The sequence below is a fragment of the Protopterus annectens genome, chromosome 3.part1 (assembly GCF_019279795.1).
Source record: "Protopterus annectens isolate FY-2018-M chromosome 3.part1, PAN1.0, whole genome shotgun sequence".
NCBI classification, from domain to species: domain Eukaryota; kingdom Metazoa; phylum Chordata; order Ceratodontiformes; family Protopteridae; genus Protopterus; species Protopterus annectens.
In genome coordinates, this window is record NC_056732.1 from 1,504,967,604 (window position 1) to 1,504,992,815 (window position 25,212).

The 25,212-nt window shown below is 41.6% G+C and overlaps 1 protein-coding gene across 1 annotated transcript in view; it reads right to left on the minus strand.

Annotated features, from left to right (window-relative positions):
- Positions 1-1,842: 1,842 nt before the first annotated feature.
- Positions 1,843-25,212, minus strand: part of LOC122798540 — a 1,608,245-nt gene continuing 1,584,875 nt past the window's right edge. Inside the window, exon 18 of the mRNA XM_044067582.1 lies at positions 1,843-2,041. Within this exon, the coding sequence (XP_043923517.1) occupies positions 2,030-2,041 (12 nt within the window). The 3' untranslated portion in view covers positions 1,843-2,029. The remainder of the gene's footprint in view (positions 2,042-25,212) is intronic.

Here is a 25,212-nt window from a genome sequence, read left to right on the forward strand (position 1 = left end):
ACAGACCACATTTTGAACTATTCACTGCTCTGAAATCTCCTGAATTCTATACCTACATATTGTGGACTTTTATCTGACACAGCCATAGCAGGCAATCCATTATGTCTTGAAAACACAGCTTTAAGTGCACTGAAAACTCCAGCACTTGTGTTCCTTAACTTTATGACTTCTGGAATCGTTGTACACGCAAAACACATCTGAGTGCTGTGTACAGTATCAGTTCTCTTGGATTATAGCTATAATATGAAATTCACATAGAACAGTCACTTAGTTCTTGCTCAGTCTGCATTACATGCTTTTGTGAGTAGAGCACATCAAATGCCTTTCCTCGACACTTCACAATTCCCACTTGGGATTCCTGTATTCTTGCTAATTTATTTTCTTAGCTGAGCTGGCACTACCACTTCACCTGCTTTAAATATCAGACCTTGTATACAGCGTATTTCCTCTTTAAATAGAAGTATGATCATATGTCCTTTTCAGTAGACTGTTGCTCTGGACAGCCCTTCAAAGTTACACTTCAGAGCATTCTCAACCACAAATCACTCAGAGTACACCAATGAAAATGTTTCAATTTCTGTTGAGCACAGGCCACCATGGAATTAGTCAAATCATATGTAGCTTTTCTTCTATGCAAATCCCGTTGTTGCTCTGGTAGATAAAAATGTCTCAACATATATGCTATAAGCAATTCCTGCCTGGTTTATACTTCACACTTAAGTCATACTTCTCAGCAATATTCCTTGCAGTGCTGTTGACAACTTGAACAAGATCACCTTAAATATACTTTGAAACAGTTCATAATCTGTTTCCACCAACCAGCTTTTCCATACATATATTTTTGGAGCTTTCCACATCAATACACTGTAGCAAACAGTTATGTCTCCTGTCTGAGCACACCCCCTTTGATATTCTGTAAAGGCTTTTGACCCATAATTAGTGGGTTTACCTTTCTGCAGTATCAATGCATCAACATCAATGTAATTCTGACTGGAATCTACTTATAAAGTGACTAAATTCTATGCATCAAAATACCTCCCTGGTTACTGTTTTAGTAGTATTTCAAAGCTCCTTTGCTACATTACACTAACAGTACCATTCCCTATCACATTCTAATAATTTTGTCCATGCAAAATTACTTCTATAAGGTTTGAAATAAGTTTTGAAAGATACTGAATCATTTCTTAGAACCTAAATCAATTTGTCCTCTTTCTGAGATTTCTACACTGTTTCTCATTCTTTTTCAGTATCTTGTTTAAAGCTTCTTAAGACACATGCAATGCATTTCAGTTTATCAATTGATTTTTGCAAATACTCTTGTCCAGATTGAGGTTTCAGTAACTCAAAATCAGTTTTGCAGACTGCTGCTTCTTGGTTTGCTCCCTTAATATCAGTTATATTAACATCATTATCATTCCTCAACTAATTATCTGTGCAACAGTTCTATAAAACACTTCAGGTTCTGATGAAATACGAAATCAAAGTTTTAGAAACATACACCTCCCCACAGGTAAATTAAAAGTATGTACGTTGGAATCCTCTTTATCAAGCTTTATTCTTATAATTGCTGGTACGTATCAAGCACAGAAATACACTTTGCTCCTAGCATGACTGACATCAAGTCTTAAGCTGTAAGAAGTGGACATTGTTCCCTTTTTGCAGCTTTACTTAAGTCTTGTATAAAATGCACAGATTTTGTCTGACTTCACTACAATAATCATGCTAGTGACCCACTCAATAGACCCTGTTTGCTTCTGAATCACACTCATATGCTCCATGATGTTCAAGTCAGTTTTACACTGCACAGTTACTGTAATTTTCAACGAAGTACAATCTATACGCTTCAATGAATGTGTTCTTTAATCAATGTGCATCAGGAGAGTTGTCAGTAACATTCAGTTTTCAGTCATCTGCAAATTTAGTTAACCAATGCCAGTAAATAAACGTGTTCTTTGAATCATCAGATCGAAAATTTTGTGATGTGTAATTTAATTCTGCATTCCAACCACCATGCCATGCATCTGACAAATCAAATGATCCACTGTAAAGCAACATTCACAACATCAGGTATCTGGAACTGAATCTTATTTTTTATTCTTATATTCACTCATAAGTACTTTCTAACCATTCAGTTCTACACATTTCCCAGAAAAAGTTGACAATGTACATAACTGGTTCAGGTTACCTTCTTTCAGACACAGTGTTTTGAGCATTTTAACAGATATTACAGAACACTCTGCCTCAGTGTTTAATCTAATCTTCTTACTTCAATAATTAATTATGAGATTTTCTCACACAGTTCCAACTCATCTTTTGGTCGTGGTTTATGTCTATTTTTATGTTGCATATGGTTCTCACGGTGTATCAGTTCAAAACAACTTACCCGCAAACAGCTTATTTTTTATAAGTCTACTCTAACACATGCAGACTCCAACTATAAGTTAGCTGGTTTTGTTTATACACTTTACAAAGTGATTCCTTTTGCCATTGCTTTTACAGACTTAATTAAAAGCAAGACACTGCTTTTTTACCATGTTTGTAAGGCACATATGCTGCAGAAAGCTTTCTCTAAAAAATATATCAGAATGGCTTTTCAATCTTGCCACAGAATTTAGGACTGACTGAATATTACTCTAATATACTCACTCTAACTTTTCTCTTTCACAAGCCAGCTGACATAAAACCTCTTCGGAGAGCTTTTCTAATTGCAACAAGACAATTTAACTCACATTACAGATCTTAACTTCTCTAAGTAATGCTAAATCCTAATTTTTCAGTAATCTGCACTTGTATGAGCATTTCTAATACCATACACATTTAAGTAATCATTAATTCAACATATGCACAGACAGACTTTCTGGGACCTCATGTTGTCATAAGCAAGTAGAAAATAAATAGCATATTCTTAAGTAACTCTGAAAATGTTTTCTCATCACACCAATATTCTTTCTCCCTCTTGAAACTCGCATGAGGTTTTCTCCTCATGCAGTATACAGCACAGTGTACCTTTTCAGGCTTTCTTTTTTAACTTTTCAAGCTTTTATCAGAATTTCCACTGTTAGATATTAGCAAAATAAATTTCTGGATCTACAGTTTTCACTTCTCAAACAAATTAACCTGAAGAGACAGGTTTCCAGACATCTGCTGTTGAACCACTTCTTAAAAAAGTGAAATTTTCATTTACTTATGTTACCAATGTAAATTGGTATAACATGATGGCTGAAAGAACTGGGTGGAGACATTATATGTATCTACATGCTGCCAGTTCCACACGCATATTATTCAGATTATGCTACTGTACAATAAATCAAACCATGGGATAAACCTTCTTTCACTTGATATATATTAGGCTTAGTTGGCAATTTCTTAAAGCTAAACATTTATTATGTATCACAATCTGGAAGCCATAAAGACTGAGTCAATCCTCCCCTATAGGAGTCTAAATGCTTTAGGGGAGGGGCAAGAATTTGATTCCCAGACACTAGTTCAGATCCATAAACTCAATGACTCAAAGCCCTGCTTTTAATACACTTGTGGAGTATCAGCTTGTCACAGTAACTGGGAGTAGACGTCTCATTCCCACCAGTTGTTGGCTGTGGACAGGGACCCTTGGAAATGACCCCATACCTATTAATGACATGATGGCCAGGATTGCAACCTTGTTGTGGCTAAAACCGGACTTAGGCCACATGCTGTGCACCTCCCATAACTGCACCTGTGGCCTGCCCACTTTCTGCCCATTTTGTGATGTCATCATGTCAGACGAGAGGGGACACCCTCTTTTTCTGTCCTTGATGCCATTTTTCTGCAGATTTACCATGCTTTTTGTAAAAAAAAAAAAAAAAACATAGTAAATCAGCAGATTTTAACAAACTTTGACAGTCTGTTTCTTTTTTTGAAACAGAATACTATAGTTTATACAGTGTTTTCTGGACTACTAGACAGTTTGATTTCCAGATAGTCTGGAAAAAATGGACAGGTGGCAATGCTAGTCTGGATCAAAGGTCACAGCTGTACTGCCAAATTGTAATATGAAGCTAGGCTTGGGCTTTATATTCTTCCCTGGGAAACATCTCTCTCTAATGGCAGAAGTCATGTGCTTAAAATGCTGACATTTGTAACAGGCATCCACAATTGGATTCAGTCTTACACAAAAAGACCACTTCTATGATGGTCTCAACATGTGACCTAGTGACATCTATATTCAGAAGGCATTTATCTTTTACAGCATTGAACAAACTTCCAAATAACAGTAAACAATCCATACTAAAGAAAGAATAGACTGGGGTCTTGAGAACACATCCACCCATAACCTGATAGTAGGGATGTTACATATCAGCCAAAAGGGTTCTGTATACTCAAAGTGCAGGAGCTTTAGATTTAAAGAAAAAAATTGCAATAGGAAGATCATATCATTCCACTTAAGCCAACTTCCTTGAACCTACTGTCACTAAAATAACACCGAAAGCCTCTTTCTTTAAAAAATCCTCAGAAACAAACCTTACGCCCTCAATTGTATTCTTGTTGATTTTATGTTTTTGATTTTTATTTAATTTAATTTTAAATTAAAATTAATATAGGGTGTTTCATTTCTTTTCCCACTTCACACTTAAGTTTTTGTTGGAGTGAAGTGATGTACATGTGACGCAAGAACTTTTTTTTTTTAATTTCAAGGTGTTTACCCTCTACATCTGTAAACTTACGTAGACATAGGAGGAAAGATATTCAGGGACCGCTGAAAGTGAAGGAATGTTACACCCTAGGGGGTGTGTAACATTTGTTACATACCTTTGAAAGCACTGCTGTGGTCGGGTCTCGTGCTACAGAAGTGTGTAGCAGCTTTATCTTTTTTCCAGTTTTGGAGTGTGATCACGGTGCTCCTTGCACTAATAACTTGCAAGTGAAGTCTGTTATGGAGTATCACACGGTATCATATTCATGTTTATATATACATCTCAACTGTCTAGATTTCTGCAGAAAGTCCAGATTTTTTACTCATATTTTTGGTCTGTTCCTCATACAATTTGTGGCTTTCTGGCAAATCAATAAGGAATGAAGTCACCAAATGATAACATACATTTGAATTTCAGACTTCATACCCTTCAGAAAATGCACACCAATACTAATCCTGTTATTCTAGGAACTTTCTAAGTTTATAAGAGCAATATATAAAATCTGTCCCTGTTTTTGGGCCTTTGCCCCAATTATTGTAGGCTTTGTCCAGACTTCTTACTGTAAGAAATCTAACACACACACTCAGGTCATTGGGCCACAAGTACCAATATGACTCAGTCATAGTCCATGTGGGAGTAAATGACTTGAAACGTACCTCCCTACACTATATGAAGAGAAACATCATTGAGCTCTCAGAATATGTGTCTCAAGCTGGTATGAGCCTAGCACTGAGCAGCATTTTTACCTTCTCTAAGGATGATGCCACAATATGAACAAAAGATGACTGACTTTAATAATTGACTTAGTTTCTGGCGACATTCTTACGGGGTATAATATTTGTCAGCTTGGAAGAAGATGGTCAATAGACCATGGTGCATTGCCAGGGATGGTCTGCACCTCTCCCCTCTAGGCTTTCGAATATTAGCTGAAACACGGTCTTCCCTCACAGTGCCTTTTTTAGGCAATGACAAAGTACTTCTGACATAGCAACTCAAACCCAAGAAAATCTAAAGGTATTACTCCTCAATGCTAGAAGTCTAAACAAAAAACTCTGCTCCTTAGAAGCTCTCTTCACCCTACAGAATGCAGATGTCTGTGCGGTCACTGAGACATGGTTTAAAGGCACAGAGAAAGAACCAACAGAGCAAGGTTATAATGCCTTCCACACATTTAGACCAGCTACTAAAGGTGGAGTTGTCTCTGTTTACATCAGAAATAAATATACCTCAAGGCTGGTCAAACAGGACAATGCACTTGAGCTCTTCCATGTTCAAATCACTATAGGCAAAATCCAATATCGCTTCCTTGCCAGCTATAGGTCCCCCTCAATAACCCATACTATGTATTTAAACTTATTAGAAACACTAACCATCCAACCCAATACCATATTCATGGGCAACTTTAATTACCCCACTCTTAACTGGGAATCCTATATGACATCAAATGTACAGGCACAGAGATTCCTGAATTTTATAAACACAAACTCCCTGAACCAGACAGTCAATACACCAACCAGGAGTGCAGCCATACTGGATCTGGTCATCACTAATATGGAACAGTGCTGCACACCCCCTACTGTAATGTCTTCATTGGTAAGGTCAGACCACAAAATGGTCTCCTATGAAGTAAAAATAAAACCTGAACCCCCAGCTAAACCTGGAATATTCAGGAACTACTCTAAGACTAACCTCCTGCTATTAGGTGATAACCTGCAAAATTTCAAGCTCTCACAAATCCTGAGAACACTGCTGCCTACACAGAACTTTTCACAGAAATCCTGTACAAGCATGTTAAAAGCTGCATAGAGGCAGCTGTACCCACCAGGAAGAAGTACAGAACTAACTCAAAAAACAAGCCACCCTGGTGGAATCACAAAATCAATAGGCTATATAACAGAAGGAAGAAAATCATGGCACAATTCAGGAGGTGCAGCACCCAGAAGGATAAAAGCATTCTTATCAAACTAAGCAAACATCTCAGAGGACAAATAAAGTCTACCAAAACAAAATTTGAGGTGAACCTGGCCTCCCAGGCCAAGGACAACCACAAGGCATTCTTTAGCTATGTCCACAACCTCAAGGGCAATACACAATTGCGTGCAGAGCTCATTGTAAATGAAGCCACCTATACTGAGACAGATGATATAGTAAATCTTCTCTCCCCCTCCTCCCCCTCAATTTTCCCTCAGGAAATACCACCTAATATAACTCCCTCTGCTATGACTTGGGAATAGGTCCTTAAATTTCTCTCTAAGGCCAAGAACAATGCATCAGTGGGCCCAGACAAAATCCCAGGATGCCTTCTAAATAGCATGCAACATGACCTATTAGGGCCTCTGGAATTGCTTTTTAAATATAGCCTCCAAACAGGCTTCATGCCGCATGAATGTAGAACAGCAACAGTCATCCTTCTGCACAAATGTGGGCCATCTACAGTCCATGGAAACTATAGACCCATAAGTCTCACTAGTCTTATATGCAAAGTCATGGAAAGAATTATCATGGAAATAATCAATACTGATACAGTAAACCTCTAGACACTGGAGCCAATCCAGTGTGATTTTGTCAAAGGCAGATCATGCCTACTCAACTTGGTGGACTTCTTTTTGAAGGTCACCAAAGCAATGGATGAGGGCAAAATGGTTCACACTGCCTACCTTGACATGGCCAAGGCATTTGACACAACAGCCCACTCGGGCATTGTTGACAAACTCAAAAGGTTAGGTATAAACTCATACGTCACCTGGTGGACAGCCAACTGGCTCAGAGATAGGACCCAGGAAGTTAGAATTGGGGAGTCCACCTCTACAAAGATGCCAGTCACAACTGGAGTCCCTCAGGGATCAGTCCTTGGACTACTCTTTTTTGGCATTTACTTCTCTGAAGTCAAGGCCAATGTCAGTAGTCTCTGGCTGACTAAATTTGCAGATGATTGCAAATTAGGAGCTGTCATTGAATCCCACACTGACACAAATGTTGTCCAGGAGGGGCTGACATAGACAAACAACTGGTGTCAAAGCCATGGACAAAAAGTAAATACCAAGAAATGCAAAACAGTATCTTTCAGAAAGTCATCTGCCCCTGGTAACTATCATATTGACAACACACCCCTTAGACTTCACCCAGTAGTCAGGGACTTAGGGGCACACATAGATAGTAATCTAGTCTTTGACCATCACATGTCTACAGTAGTGAGGAAATCATTGTATGTTGTGCAACTTTATACACAAAGGTATGGCATCTAAGTCCAAGGAAGTCATTATTCCACTGTATTCAGCATTCATCAGACCTATCATTAAATACAATTCCCCTTTGGTATGTACCTAACCAGGCATATCCAACAACTGGAATGTCCACAGAGGTTCCTCACTAAATGAATACAGGGCTCAAGTAAAATGTCCTATTCAGACTGCCTCAAGGCTCTATCCCTGTATTCTGTCTCCTACAGGCTTTTGAGGGGAGATCTATGCCTGACATGCAGGGCATTGTCAGACCCCACTCTGATGGACCTCCTGTATATCTGCAAAATAAAAAGTACCAGAATTACCCTTTCTAAAGACTTAAACCTTGTCTGTGATATAAACAGGACCTGCTGGAGAAACAGGTATGAATCCCAGAGACTACCCCATCTCTGGAACAGGCTCTCCTTCTATGTGAAGCAGAGTTCCTCCCTAACCCAATTTATATGCAACCTGGACAATTGGATGGGGAACATGAAATTCATCCCTGGTTTGGCACCTATGTCTCTAATGGATACAGACAACCTGTAAATGGTTCATCTCCTAGGTCCTAGCTTGTAAATGTGTCATCTCCCAAGCCCCTGCTTACACTTATCAAGGGTATCAGAACTTGTCAGAGATTTGGGATGCATGGCTAGGCTTAAAAAGGCCCTTGTGGTCATTAGCCTAGTCAACACCTATGAACCTAAGGGTCTGAGCAGTATGTGTCTATATAATGACAAATGAATGTAATACTTCTACACTGCATATTTGTATTTGTTTTGCAAATCCTAACAGTTTGAATTATTGATCCAAATGCATTAAAACATACAAGTTAATGTCGAAACTGAAGCATTAGTGAAGTGCATGCCACAAAGTACAGTTATTACACAACAAAGGAATCTGACATTACTCAACCAGGATGCACAGTAACATAGGGACCATCGTTTCTACAAAATTATGCATATGTGTTGTATATTAATACCAAACTGAATGAGAGACAATTCATAAAGTACTTTAGGTGTCAAATGAAAGCTAACATAATGCTGGAAAAACCTTCATGAAAGTCTTTGTCACCAAAACAGTATGGCTTCAAAGTTATTTACAGTTGTCTGACAGAAAAGTATGCAAATATGCAGGATTATGATATTTTTATAGATATCTACAACATGGAATGAGTATTAGAGAACTGTAACGTACAGGGTGCTGTGATTACACTCCAATACTGGGAAAAAACAAACTAGTTAAGCAAAGTACAGTTGTGTACACTTACCATAAATGTAGATGTTCGAGTGTATTCACTGTTGCAGTCATTACATTTGGGTAATCTGCTGACAGGTTGCCCTCAGTCGGCCTGAATTCCAAAGTCTTGGGTCCTGCTTCGGTTGCTGTCTTCTCTTCCATGACGTCAAGTCATCAGGGGGTATAAAACATGCAGCTGATGCCATTTTCTTTAGTTTTTCTTGCCCCCGATGTCAGGTGCCCCAAAAAAGGTAGCAAAATTGTATGTATGTATGTATATATATATATATATATATATATATATATATATATATACACATACACACATGCATCAATATAAACTTTACCTTCATCTACAAGCAAATACACCACATAGGTTGTAGAAGCTAGAGAAGGAAAGATAAATTTCAGAATGACAGGGGGATGGCAGGAGGGTAACCTGGACTGCAACAGTGAATACACTCGAACATCTACATTTATGGTAAATGTACACAACTGTACTATGTTCTTCAAGTTTCACTGTTGCAGTCATTACATTTGGGTAGAATCCCAAAGCTGTGGTTGGAAGGCTGGAGCTAAACAGCATTAGGTGCAGCTATAAGGCCCTGCAGCACTGCAGTGGCAAAGCCTGCCCTGGACTTAAGTAGAGAGGCAAATGGTAATGCTTTGTAAAGGTATGAACAGAACTCCAAGTAGCAGCCTCTAGAATGTCTTTGGTTGGTACTCCTCTGAAAAAGGTTGCTGAAGTAGCTGCAGCTCTGGTGGAATGAGACCTAATGCCCTTGGGCACAGGTTTACCATGGTGTAGGTAGCAGAAACGGATGCAGTGGCTTATCCACTTTGAAACTGTCTGCTTTGAAATAGCCTTTCCTTCTGATCTTGCAGCATATGACACTAGTAATTGCTCAGTTTTTCTTAGAGCTTTAGTCCTGCTCAAGTAGAATCTTAGCTGTCTGTGTACGTCCAAGGAATGCAGAATTCTCTCAGCCTTGTTCTGCGGATTTGGATAAAAAGTTGGCAGATGAATTGTTTGGTTAAGAGCCACACTGGAGACCACCTTAGGCATAAAAGTAGGATTTTTCCTCAGAGACACCCTGTCTGGGTAAAATATGAATAAAGGCTCTACAGCCATGAGGGCCTGTAGCTCTGGAACTCTTCTTGCTGAAGTAATTGCTAGTAGCACAGCTGTTTTCCATGATAAGAACTTTAGATCAGCGGTAGCAGCTGGTTCAAATGGAGGCAGGGTGAGCTTTTCCAACACATAATTGAGGTCCCATGCAGGTAATGGTGATCTTCTAGGAGGCCTTAAATTTTTGGCTCCTCTAAGATACTGCTTTAGTAAAGGATGAGAAAAGAGTGGTGGCACTGTATTGTAATGAGCCGAAATGGCAGAGGCATGGATTTTGATTGATGAAAAAGATAGGCCTTTGTCAAGCATCTCAGTTAAGTATTGTAATATCTGAGGAATGTTTGGTTTTGCTGTATCAGTTCCTTGTGCTTGATTATAAGCACAGAATCTCTTCCATTTGTCAGCATAAGATTTTAGTACTAGGCCTTCTGGCTTCCAAAATGACATCATCACAGCTTTACTGAGAGGTGTTGTTTGTATGACTACATGATTAGCCATGCTGCCAGGTTCTGAGTCTGTAGTTGACTGTGCAGGATCTGACTGTTTTGCTGGAACAGTAGTTGTGGTCTTTGAGGCAAGGTCCAAGCTGGGTATTGAGATAGGTTCCTTAGGATTGGGTACCAGTATTGGCGGGGCCAGTCCAGAGCAATTAATATCATCTTTAGCTTCTCTTGTCTGACTTTTAGGATGACCTTGGGTAGAAGAGGCAGAGGAGGAAATGCGTAAACTGATAGTTTTTTTCCAACTGAAGGATAGGGCGTCCACTTTCCATGCTTGTCTGTAATAAGTCCTTGTGCAGAATCTTTTCAATTGATAATTTTGAGGACAAGCAAACAGATATATGTTTGGGCTCCCCTATTTCTCTGTTATGCTGAAGACTTGTGGATTTAGTTTCCACTCGTGAGGATCCATAAGGTTTCTGCTTAAATCGTCTGCCAGAGTGTTTTGTTTTCCTGGCAGGAATTGAGCTTGAAGCTGTATTTGGTAGGTCAAAGCTGTGTCCCACAGTGCCATGGCTAATCTGCAAAGGGGGTATGAGTGTGTGCCCCCTTGCTTGTTTATATACCACATGACTGTGGTGTTGTCCGTCTGTATCAGTAGTTGTCCTGGATGAAGTAAGTCCATGAAGGCTGTTAGGGCATTTTGAACAGCTAGCATCTCTTTCTGGTTGATATGTAGATGAATTTGTTTTGGTGCCCATAAGCCCTGAATGCAGCCCTGAATGCATTTTCCTGCCATGTGGGCCCCCCAGGCATAATCTGATGCATCTGTTGTTAAGGTTTGGCTGTCAGGGGGTAAAGTAAAGGGCAGTCCCATGTTTTGGTGACATGCCTTTTCCCACCATAGAAACTCCTGTTGCAGGCAGGGAATGAGAGGAATCATTGTTTCCAGACTGTGTCAATGTTGACTCCATAAACTTTTTAGGTACCACTGAAGTTTCCTCATATGCAGTCTTGCATATGGAATTAGTAGGATGCAGGATGCCATGAAGCCCAGAGCCTGCAGAATTTGTCTTGCAGAAGACTGGGTTTTTGTTGCCATCAGTCTGAAGTAAGTAGTCAGTTGCCTTTGCTTGTCTGGCGTGAGGTAAGCCATCTGGGCAGTTGTATCCAAACTTGCACCCAATAATGTTATCTTTTGAGAGGGTACCAGTTGTGATTTCTTTTCATTTATTGTACACCCTGGGCATGTTAGAAGCCTTTTCACAAATGCCAGGTGTCGAAGAAGAGTATCCTTATTCTCTGCTTGAATGAGACAGTCATCCAAGTAAGGATATATTTGTATACTTCTTGGTCTGCAAAATGCAATTACTGGTGCCAGGCACTTTGTAAAGACCCTGAGTACAGTAGATAAGCCAAAGGGCAGTGCACAGAATTGGTAATGTATTAAGCCAGCCTTGAATCTGAGGTATCTTCTTCACGACTGTCTTATTGGGACATGCAGGTATGCCTCTTTTAGGTCTAAAGTCACCAGCCAAGCATTCTTGCCCAGCATGGGCAGAAGCTGCTGCATAGTCAGCATTTTGAATTTTGGAATGTCCAGGTATGTGTTCAAAATCGATGAATCCAGTATTGGCCTCCAGGCCTTGTCCTTTCTGGGTACCAAGAACAGTCTTGAGTAAAAACCTTGTCCTTTTTCCTGTTCTGGTACTGTCTGAATGGCCCCCATATCCATGAGGGACGTAACCTATTTCCGTGCCTCTGCCCATTGATTTTTTGGCAGATCTGGCCAACCATTTGCCATTGGCAGAGTATAGAAATGGAATCTGTATCCCTGTGATACGATGTTTAGTACCCACTTGTCCTGGGTTATTAACTGCCAATTTTAAGCAAAAAGTGCAAACGTTCCCCCTATGGGTGCTGCCAAAAGATAAGTGTTTGATGTAGGCAGAGGGAAGTCATTGGGATTGCTTTCTGTAGGTTTGTGCTTTATCTCCTCCAGATTTGGAGGTGGATGCGCCCCTTTGCTTTGACCTGTATGAATCTTGCGCCTGGTATCTGGAACCCTTAGGGCATCTGGATTTGCCCCTTTGAGCTCTGTCTGACACAGGAAAGGACCATTTTTTTGTAGGCCAGTGTCTACTGAATCTTGGTGGCTGCACTTGTAAGAAGTCTTTAACAGTTTGCATAGACTTAGCTTTGTCTTCTATTTTCTTTAAAACCTCTTCTGCCTTAATACCAAACAGAGAATTGCATCTAGCAATTTAGCTTTAACATGATCAGGCAAATGTTGTTCCTTTAACCAGGCATGCCTCCTAATCCAGATCCAGTAACTGCGGCCCTGCAGGAGGCCTCTAAGGAATCAAAACCACATTGCAAAGTATGCTTTCCAACTTGTTCACCTGCATGCAATAATTTCTGCAATTCTTTATTTTCTGCACATTTTGAAATCAACATAATTTTCTGTTTCAGCAATCCCATAACATGTTGTTGGTACTTAAGCATATGAAATTGACAGTTTAAGGCCCTGATTGCCAAGGTTGCAGATGTATAAACCTTTTTTCCCCATCTGTCAAGTGCCCTTGAATCTCTATCAGAGGGTGTAGGATTTTTTGCTGTTGAGGCCTTAACTCCCTTTGGACCCTGTGAAATAGTTTCAGGATCAGCAGCAGCGTTTCTAAATAAAAATTTATGTAAGTCAGGGACCCTGTACTATCTGTCAGGCTTACTGGGCGCTGGAGGTAAGGAGTCAGGGGTCAAAGCTTGATTCCGAAAACACATAATCCACAATGTCTAAAACAGGGGGAATGGCTAAAGGCTTCTGCTGAGGGAGAAGAAGGAAATCCCTGAGCCTCTTTTTTGATTCTGAGAAGTCTTGACTCTCCTAGTGAAAACGCTCCCTCAAAGTATGCAAGGTTTCTCCAAATGAATAATCCTCAGGAGGAGATGCAGATGGAATAGACTCCTCAGTATCAGAATCCTCATAAGGAGGTATAGATAATTCCTGATCAGAAGAGGAATCAGAAGAAATAGAAACCTGATCTGAAGATTCATAATCAGTGTCTTGCCTAGGCCTCTTATCTGGAGGGGGATGGGTACCCCTGATCAAGGTAATAAGGTCTTCAGCCATTTTGATCATCTGCTTTTTAGGCATAGAGGCCTGTGCACGTGGCTCATGCATTGTTTTTTTAGTTTTAGAAGTTGCTTTTGTCTTTGGTTTTGCAGCTGTCATCGGTTTGATATACAAATGTTGAGGTCTGAATACACCCTCAGAAGCCGGTGCCTGCTCAGTGGCTCCGGACCCATCCGAGGGAGATACATCCATTGGTCCAATACCTTGAGTATCTTGTGGCATGCCGGACTCCACATGGGTGTCAGTAGAGGCCTGCGACTCAAAGGTAGCAGGTATCAGGGGCTGCGAAAGCACCTCACTGAGTACCGGCGAACCGGTGACTGGCTTAGGAGAAGCTTTGTCATCGGTTTTGGATCTCGACTGCCTTTCTCTGTCCTTTTCTTTGTGTTCTTTATGTACTCCGGTAGTTGGATTGCTATCCGACGACATTTCTGGGTAGTTAAATCTGTTTCCAAAATACTTTGATGCAAAAATATACCGACGCTTAATAGTGCGTTGGTTAAATTTAGCACAAAACCGACAGCCGGGCACATTGTGATTAGGGCCTAGGCAAGGAATACAGTATAAATGGAAATCCTTATGAGGTGTTTGCTTCTCACAAGTAATACAATTATTAACTTTTTCTGACATCGGTAAAAAGCAAGAAAAAAGTTTCCCCAACGGGGTACTTAGCTTTAGTGAAGATTTCGGTTCTGAAACTCAAACTCGAATATTTCAGTAGTTGGCCGACCGGCACTTGCGAAATGCTTCTGCTTCGGGCACTGCATGGCAAGAAAGACTAAAAAAAAATGGAGTTGGCTGCATGTTTTATACCCTGATGACCTGACGTCATGGAAAAGAAGACAGCAACCGATGCAGGATCCAAGACTTTGGAATTCAGGCCGACTGAGGGCAACCTGCCAGCAGATTACCCAAATGTAATGACTGCAACAATGAAACACGAAGAACATCCACCTAAGCTATGTTAAGATTGGGTCTCTTGATAGGTACTAAGACTCAACAGTACCAGCCAACAAATGACAGTGGCAGAATTTAAAACAGCTTCATTTCTGCCTGCTGTCTATGTTATTAATGTGTCACTGATGTAAGACATATATTGCTGTTTAACAGTGCTTGCTAAGTACTTTATGACTTATAAAGCCATCAAAACACTTTGCACTTTTTTCCTTTTCTTCTGTAGCTATTAATGCATGCAGAAGGTAAACCTCCATGTACTACAAAGAATTATAATTGGGTCTCCTATCCTGACCTGCTGTTATAAGTTCTCAATATGGATGCCAAGATTCACCTCTTGAGCTACAAACACTAAAAAGTATTATGATCAGGTCATTGTGTGTTCTCATCACAGATGCCAAGACTCACCTCAACAGCAAATTTATTGGCATCCATGTCTCAAACTCATAACAATATGGAAGACCTAATTAATCCTCTACGTTTCATATCAAAATGAAGGCCACATAGAGATGTCCAAGATGGCTGCGCCCTGATGAAAAGCTTCATTTTAGCTCTCTCAGTGTGAAAAAAGGAACTGAGAGATAAGGTCAAGTAACACTTTCAGTTTTACTAAATGTAGTTACCTGGTAGTAAGTATACTGCATGAAGGCTAACAAAGAAGAAACTTAAACAGCCTGACAAAAAGCGACTAGAAAAGTTGAAAAGAAAATACCAACTGGAAAGAATCGTGCAGCTGTTCAGCAAAAAGCAGTTCAAGTTCCAGCTTTTGTGCAAGACATGGCTTCCAGTAATCTAGGGGAAACAAATAAGTCAAATGTCCTCAGAGCTGATAACAATAAATGAAACAATGAAGGAGAATATTGACTCAAATAATAAAAGGTTGGAAAAATGGAATGCTTTAAAGAGTTATTCAGATGGACTGATAAAAGTGAAAATCACAGGGTGAAATATAGAAATGTCTGGCTGAGTATGAGACTGCTCAACAAGAGCTATTTCAAAAAATGGTACAGTTAAGCAAACGGAAAATCTGAGATTTTCTGCTGTACCACAAAACACTGGAAGGAGCAAACTGTATTATGAAAGCACAAATAAGTAACTGGACTGGTATTCCAGAGCAAGATTTGTTAACTGAAAGGGCACATTCTGTGTATGCTCCAAACCTGGCCATGAGAAAGCAGCCAAGGCACATAGTAATAAAGATGCACTCATACCAGGACAAAGAGTTGATCCTGACAAAACTGTGACAAAATGGCAAAGTATTAAAAATTGGAGACAGTAAACTGTTTGTAGAAATAATTATGCACTGCAGACAAGACAGAAGAGAGCATATTTACCCAGCAGTCATGGAACACTTGAAAGGCAGGTGTGCCATTCAAGCTGATGTATTCAGCTGTCTTCAGAATATTTTTCCTGGAAGATGAAAGTCATTTTTGACACAGGACAGGATAAGAAGGAAATACAAAAGTTTATCCAACAAAAAGTTAGCCATAAAACAGGAAGAGACTCTGTTTCTCGTTGCTCTGGTAATAAAGCTCATAGAAAAATGTTGCCAGTGAAACCCTTTCCAATGCTCAACAGGAAAATTCTTGAGAGACAACAAATAATGCAAAAGTTGATTAGAAGAATTGGAATACCTTGGACTTGAATAGCCTGGGGTTGGGAGATGGAAATGAACAGGAAGAAGACCAACAACATTGAAATTAGTGAATAAATGTGAGATTATAAAGCATCAATCCCATTTGTGAAGTATAGCTTTACAAGAAAAAGTGGAAAAACTGGACTTTTCTTGACTTTGTTAAACTTGTGGGAACTGAAATGCATATACCCCACTTCATGTCATTAATGTTGGAAGGACACTAAAAGGAAAGGAGTGAAAAACTATGTAAACCAATTTCTGTTCTTACCAGTATTTGTACAAAACATTCAATGATATAAATTGGCATTTATATAGTAAAGCATTTCGGTTATTGTTGTATGTCAAAAAGATACTAAAGTAAACAAGTGCTTTGTAAGCATTACAATGTAAAACCTGAAGAAAGGCAGGACAAAAGCATGCTTAAGTTAATATGCTGTCATCTTTGGTTGCTGAGGCGGGGATGGGGTGTAAAAGTGCAGAGATTATAGTATGCATAGAGTTGATATGTTGTCTACTACTTATGCAGAGGTAAATGTCTGGCTTATGACCCTTTTCTTAGTCTAAGAACACGTTTCTTGTGTAAACAAGTAGATAACAGAACACTGAATGCAATGAAAAGTTTCTTTACCAAATAAATGTTTAGTGTGAGCTGAGAAGTCTGTATACGAGGGCTGCTGCACATTTTCATCTTATGTTTCCATGGAGTCAAGCTGACTACAGGGAAAGACAATAGAAGCCACAGCACTTTTTTAAGACCAGAAGTTAATGTTTTCTGAAAGTATACAAGCTGTTTTGACATTGGGGATGAGGATAAAGCAAAGACAAGAACAGGCAGAAATTAGTGTAAGTAGAAGCACAGGCTGCAACATGTTTTAGCATGAATAAATGTAATTTTAGGTTAGGTAATACTTGTGTGTGCAACTGTTAATTTGGTATAATTGTTCCTGTTAGTAGGGTTAAACTTCATTATTTGAAGATGATCATAGTTTTGTGTATTTCTTTTAATTTAATAGATTACAGAGGTGTTCTGGGGTATACTGGGAGAACCACCTGGATGGACAGTACAACACACTTAAAAGTAATTTCTTTAGTGCCTCAACTTTACTGTCTTTACAGTGTATAACATTCCCTCATTAAACACTCCATCTTATATACCACACTCCAATTACATCAATAAACAATGAAGCAATAAAACAAATAAAACATTTCAAGTTAAGCTCATTTAGTGTTTAATGAGGGAATGTTATACTCTGTAAAGACAGTAAAGTCGAGTTGCTAAAGAAGGTGCATTTGTTTTGTTGTAATAAAGTGTATTTTACTGTCCATCCAAGTGGTTGTTCCAGTACATTGGATTTATATTTTGGTTGTTGTGTCCTGGGGGTGTGCTTGTCTTTTGCATGAGCATTTTATTTAAACAAAAAGTCTTGTAAAATGTGGCACAGGTTCAAATGGAGATGACAAGAAACAACTACATAAAAAATCTACCTACCAAATGTTAGTGGGTACATGTAACACAAAAGCTGGAAAAAAGAAGTTACGTACTCACCATAACGTTCCATCTGAGTAGTACTTCATTTGTCTTAAACCTGTGAGAATACAGATCCATATCAGATCCGAGCCGGCAAAGATTACTAGCATCAGCTCTGAGCTCCAGACTCCTCCCCTTACCCGTAATACACTTCCACTGCCTTCCACCCCCAGATCGAGTTTGCTGAAATTATACTTACAACCCGACCTGATAACATACTTGAGACCTATACTGCACCCGTAGGCTGAACATGTGCCAAAGGTCCGAGGGGAGGGATGGTTGAAGACAAATGAATTACAACTACTCAGATGGAATGTTATGGTGAGTACAAAACGTCTTTATCTGAAGTAGTGTACTTCATTTGGTCTTCAACCTTTGGGACAGAATCCCCAGCTACTAAACTTCTGAGAGGCCCTCATGGAAGGATATTCCGGAGCACTGCTGAGCCAAAGGCCTCCTTCTAGATGTCAAATCCAATTTGTAATGGAAAATAAATGTATGAGATGAAGACCAGGTAGCTGTAGAGTAAATGTCATCCAAAGACACCCTAGACCAGAAAGCTGCAAATGTAGCCATGAACCTAGTGGAATGAGCTTTAACCTGACCTGGAGGAGACATGCCTTTGTCCTTATAGACCTGCAAGATGTATGAAGAAATCCATCTAGCTATAGTGACCTTGGAAATAGGTTTGCCCAAAAAGGGTCTATAGAACGAAACAAACGGTCAGATTTATGAAAATTTTTTGTCCTGTGTAAATAGAATCATAACTGTCTATGAACAGCCAACATTTGTAGCTTGTATTCCATCCTGTTGGTAAAATTGGGAAAGAACACAGACAAATTTATAGTCTGATTGATATTGACTGGTGATGCCACCTTAGGCAGAAAAGATGGGTTGGTTCAAAGGGAAACTCTTATCTTTATGAAAAATCATGTACAGAATTTTTATGGACAAGGCCTGTAATTCCAAAACCCTTCTAGCAGAGATAATAGCGACCGGAAAAGCTGTTTTCCACTATAGAAATTTTAGATCTGTAGTAGCGGCAGACTCGAAAGGCGGGGCGACCAGAGCTTGGAGAACCATAGTAAGGTCCCATGGTGGGACAGGATCTTTGACCGGGGGGGGGGCGTAGCAAAGAAAGTGCTTTTAAAGAAGGCTTTACACACTCTAGAAGATGCCAAGGATGCAGAATTCTCCCCCACATGAAAATGAGAAATGGAAGCCAACTGAATTTTGACCAGTAGAAGAACTAGCACCATCCTGGAAAATAGCTAAATCAAGAATGGCAGAAATAGGAGCCGTGAAAGGATCTAAACTTTTCTGTGAGGCCCAGAAAGAAAAACGTTTCCACTTGCTGTGATAAACCTTTCTGGTTGAAGACTTATGAGCAGCCACCAAAATAGACTTAACCGAGGAGGAAAGTCCAGCAGTCCTAGCAATTATGGGAACTGGAGCAGTCAAGCCGTGAGCTTCAGGCTGTCCAGAAGACTCAAATGAGGTACCCCTGATGGGTGTGAGATCAGATCCTGAATGGGATCTAGGATCCAAGGTGGAGCCAAGAAATGAGACCAAAGAAAGGGAAACCAAACCTGGCGAGGCCAGAATGGGACAATGAGGATCACCTTGCTCCCCAGTCGACAAGCTTTCTGCAGAAACCTCGGAATGAGAGGAACTGGCGGGTAAGCATACAGGAGACCGGGAGGCCAAGCATGAACTAGAGCATCTCTGGGGGATTCCCCTGGCGGGGGGTTCAAAGCGAAAAACCTGCTGCACTTCACGTTGGAAGATGATGCGAAGAGATCACAACGAGGTTGACCCCACTTGCTGATGATCTGTTCCGCTACTGATAGATTCAGAGACAACTCGTAGGGCATAAGCATAGTCCGACATAGCCTGTCCGCTAGAATGCTGGTCCATCCCGAAATGTGTGTTGCGCTGAGAAAGCGACTGGTGGAGATCACCCATTCCCACACTCTCATGGTCTCGCGACAAAGGGGATAAGATCAGGTCTCTCACTGTTTGTTGATATACCAGACTACTGACATGTTGTCTGATTCAATGGCAATCGTCCCCAGAGGAAGAAAGGCATGAAGAGCCTGCAACGCTAGAAGCACCGCTCTCATCTCTAGGACACTGATATGTAAGCTGGTCTCTGTGGGGGACCACAGGCCTTGGACTGTCCTGCCCGTACAATGCCCCCCCCACCCAAGTTGGGAGGCATCTGTGGTCACTGTGGTTTGGGCCGGGGCTGGAACAAAGAGTTTTCGCTCTAAAATGTTCGGAGAGCTTATCCACTATATGAAGGACGACCGACACACTTGACTTAGGTGGATAGTATAGGTTAGTGCTAAATCCAACAGGGGACCACTGAACCACTAGAGTCCACTGAAGAATCCGCATGTGTAGCTGAACACATGGAAGAAAAGTTATGGTTGCCACCATCGAGCCTAGGGCCCTCAACACTGATTCCAATGTTGGGAGGTGGGAATGGTAAATTATGGAGACATGCATCCTGAGGTTTTGAACTCTCTCTGAGGTCAGGAATACTTTGCCCTGCAGTGTGTCTATCCTGGCACCAATGTAGTCTATCACCTGTACAGGCTCTAGAAGAGATTTGAATGTGTTGATTGTGATACCCAAACTCAGGACCAGTGTCAGAAAGTAGTCTCTGGTCTGGAAAAGTAGACGTCTGGTGGAAGCAGTGAGGAGCCAATCATCCAGGTATGGATAGATCTGAATCCCCTGAAGCCTCAGGTGAGCCGCTACAACCACCATCACTTTGGTAAACACCCTGGGGGCTGCGGTGAGATGAAAGGGTAGGGCTTGAAATTGATAATGATTGGCCCCTAGCCAGAAGTGGAGGAACCTCCTGGAGCTTCTGGGCATTTTTATGTGATAGTAAGCATCCTGGAGGTCTAACGAGCACATCCAGTCACTGTCTTGCAGGTACGGCATGATGGACTGTAGTATGACCATCTGGAACTTTTCTTTGGCAACTGACAGGTTCAGGGTAGAGAAGTACCAGGATGGGCCTTAAGTCTCCCATTTTCTTTGACACCAAAAAGAACCTGGAGTAGAATCCAGATCCGGACCGATCTGGGGGGACGGTTTTGATGGCTCGTTTTCCTAGCAGCTTGGAAATGTCCTGTGCTGCTGCCTCTCTTTGCGTGGGTAGAATGTCCAGGAGGTGTTTAGGAGATATGGGGGAACCCACGAAGGGGATAGAATATCCTCTGGATATGATTTGAAGCACCCAGCGGTCCATTTTTATGGACTCCCATGCCGCTGGGTGCAAGGACAATCGTCCCCCGACTGCCTCCAGAGTAGAGCAACCAGGCAACCCCTCAGGGTTGCTACCCGGGTCTGTCCAAGAATGATTTTCAAGACCCGAAGTTTCACGGACCCCCTCGGCCTTTGGGCTAGCGTCCATTCTGTCCCCCTCTGCCTCTAGGGGAAGAACAGTCCTGGGAATACTGAGACTTCCAGAACTGCATGTTCTTTTGCCCTCTCTGGTTCCGGGAAAAGGACCTTTGAGGGTTAGAGAGGCAGATCCCGACAGCAGACAGTCTCTTCCCATCCTTCTCACTCTGGACTAGTGTCTCCTTGACGGTCTTACCGAAAAGTTGAGCCATCATTAAGGGCACTGGCAAAGGATGCCTTAAAGGGTTCAGTAAATTGGCACAATCTGAGCCAAGCATTATGCCTCATGGACACGCTGGACCCAGCTGCCCTAGCCGCTCTTTCCACAGCATGGGAGAGGAGTCATATGGACGTATTTGATACTGCTCTCAAAGTGGCCATTTTCACAGAGAACAAAGCCTTGTCCTCCTGCAGCATGGACTTGGGTGGAGACTCCTCCAGCTCCTTCACTAGGTCGCATTGGAGTCTCGTGACATGGGCCTAGTAGTTCAGCAAGAGTGAACCGAGGAACTTTCCTGAGATAGTTGCTTCTTTGTGGCTGCTGCTATCACCATGGCATCCACTGGTGAGCCCTTGTTCCAGGAAGGCCTGTCAATAGTGGGATTTAAAACCATATTGGGGCACATGGGGATCGGCTCCACGGTATCTGGTTCCTTCCATGCCCATGAGGTGATCAAATCCACTAAAGGATCCACAGGAAGGGACAACCAAGACGTAGACGGGCCCGTGCCGAAAGCCTCTAGAAACACAGACTTATCAGAAGAGGGCTTGGGGGCAGACCAACCTCCCCGCTGGCACAGGATATCCATGATGTCTCCAAAGGAAATATCATCGGGAGGTTATCTTGGGGTGCCCTCCCCATCATCTAAATCTGTGTCCTCTGTTAGGAACTCAGGGGAGTCCAAGTGCCTCCTCTTACATGTATGATTGCAAGGTACATCTCCCGTGGGGCTCTCTGGGGAGCGCTCACAAGCCATCTGCTCCTCTGGGGGAACTGTCTGGGGCTCTTCGAGCACAGGCTCTCCCTCTGGTAAGACAATAGGGACCGTAGACAGAGCCGAGGGGGGTCTGGGCGGAGTCCGAGGAGGCGGTCAGGGGCTTCGATCTGATGGAGAGGACCCGTTCTACCACATCGAACGCTGAAGGAGAGCGGACCTCCTGGGAAGCTAATAAGGAGGCCGGTCTCCCCGGATCTGACATGAGAATCGGAGCCAGACCCGAAGTGGACAGAGCTCTGAGGGAGGGAACCTGGCCCGACAATGTCGGAGCCAATGGAAAAGGTTCCACTCCCTTGGATCCAACACCCAGGCTCTGGCTCCGAGAGCAGCTTGGATCTGAACTGATCAGATCCGAGATGCTCCAGGCAGCTTTCGGCATCGAGGACACAAGGACCATCGGTGCCGACCCCCTGGCCAAGGCCAATCTCGGATCAGAGAACTCCGAAGCCGAAGGCTGGTTCAGGGAAGGAGAAATAGGCTGAAAAAGGGAGGTGAGCTCCCCCCTCCTGAGGGAGGGGGGGCTGGCAAGACCCCCATCTGGATCTGTGTATGGATAAAGCACCTCATCATCTTATCCAGATCCATGTCCGATAGAGAACGGGTCGACCGTGTCGAGGCCATGGACTCCGACCTGGCCGGTCAGGGAACCGAGGTCCAGGAGACAGAACGTGCCTCCTCCGGCTCCAGGGAGAACCTCAGAGACTGGAGCCGAAGGGAGTTATGGATCCGTGCAGACTTGTTCGGGGATGAGAGATCCAGGGACCTCTTCCTCTTTTCCTTTGTCGACTCTCTCTCCCACTCTCTACCTCTCCTCTGCTCTGCTACCACAGGCTTAGATGCAGGAGTTTGAGTCCCAGCCTGGGAGGGAGGGGAGACCAGGGAAGAGAAACGGGAGAGGCAGTCACAGCAGCCACTGTGACTGAAGTTCAAGATGAGGAAGGAGGTTCAGTGGCAGGCAGAAGTCCTTTGAGGGCCAACTTGGCCTTTCTATCCTTCAAGGCTCAGGGATTGAACCCCACACAAATGGAGCACTCCACATTAAGGTGGGCCACACCTAAGCACAACACACACAGAGTGTGGCCATCCCCTGGGGAAAGCTTATGGCCACACACTGTGCAGCACTTAAAGATAAGCTTTTCAGCCATACTATAAAGCAAGAAGCCTTAAAAAAGAAAGAGACAGACAAAAACATTCTTTCTTTAGACTATTAGCATACACCCACTCACCACACTAGACTGACTAAGGGGGGGAGGGGCACCACAGACAAACTACTCTAAACTAACTACAACTACAAACCTACACTCGATGCCAAAGTGATGGGAGGGGAGAAAGGGTACCTACACTAACCTGAAATGGCTAAAAGTAACAGAAATTTCAGAAAAAACTTACAGTCAGAATCACCCTGCTAGCTGGAGCTCTACAGACGCAATGTTTTACAAATCGCTGCAAATGAGAGCTGGGGACGGAAGGCAATGGAGGTGTGTTATGAGTAAGGGGAGGAGTCTGGAGCTCGGAGCTGATGCTAGTAATCTTTGCCAGCTCAGATCCGATACGGATCTGTATTCCCACAGGTTGAAGACCAATTGAAGTAAACTACTTCAGATCAGCAATTTAAAATAAATTGTCATATATATATATATATATATATATATATATATATATATATATATATATATGTGTGTGTGTGTATACACACATACACATACATACATACATATATATAGTAGGAGGAAATAACGTCTTATCATAATGACTACACTATCCATATTATTTTGAAATAAGAATGGCCTTACAGGTACAGACAAAAAGGAAACAGTAGTGAATTATATTAAGAAATGTAGAGTGTAAATTGCAATGCTACAGGATACACATTTGGAAAGAAGAAGTTATGTCAATTTGGTAAAGAAATAATTTCAGTAGGGAAATGCAGCAGAGTATTAGGGAGAAATGAAAGGGAGAGTATTTCTACTAATTGGATTGTTACAGAAGCTCCAATAATGATAGAAGTGGGGAAAAATATAACAATGGTAGATTTGTGGTAGTAAGAGGCTACTGGCAAGGGAGAAGGATTACTCTGGCCCATACTTATATTCTACCTAAAACTGCTATTATGGAGCTTAAGAAATTTTTGGAAGAAATGATCACCTTTCAGCAGGGGAATATGACTTATAGGTAGGGACTGGAATTTGATTAGCTACAGTGAGGATGTAGCTTGGGGACCTAGAAGGGAAATGTAACAAAATAGGGTAGATTTCTGAAGAAATTTATGAAAATATCTGGTGTGGAAGACATAAATTCAGTAGTAGGAACTTGAAGAGAATTTGCATATTATTCTCCAAGGTACAATACCTGGGCTTGACTAGACAGAAATTATATTTCACAGGAACATTTGCACACAATTGAAAGCCATGACACACATCCAATAGCAATTTAAGATCATGCACCAATAACTACTAAGATAAAAATGTAGCATCATGAAGTTGAAATGAGACAAAGATACTTCCACACCTAGCTCTTAAACGGAGAGGAAATTAAGGAATTGTCAAGTGGAAATTATTCAAGAGTTATTAGGGAAGATAGAAATATATTCAGAGGTTATAGCTAGTGGGATAAAATGAAAGTGGATTTAAAAAATGGTAGAAATATAAGAAAAAGATATGGTTAAGAAGTAACAGGATTTAGAGGGGCTGACAAAAGTGCAACTAATGCAGAATAAGAGGAATCTCATATAACAAGAAGAGATGCAGCTGTAGAATGGTAAAGAGAAAATAAGGGAGTATCTGGATATTATGCATGTGTTCAGAAAGATTACTGTTAAGCAACTTTTTTTTTATAACAACT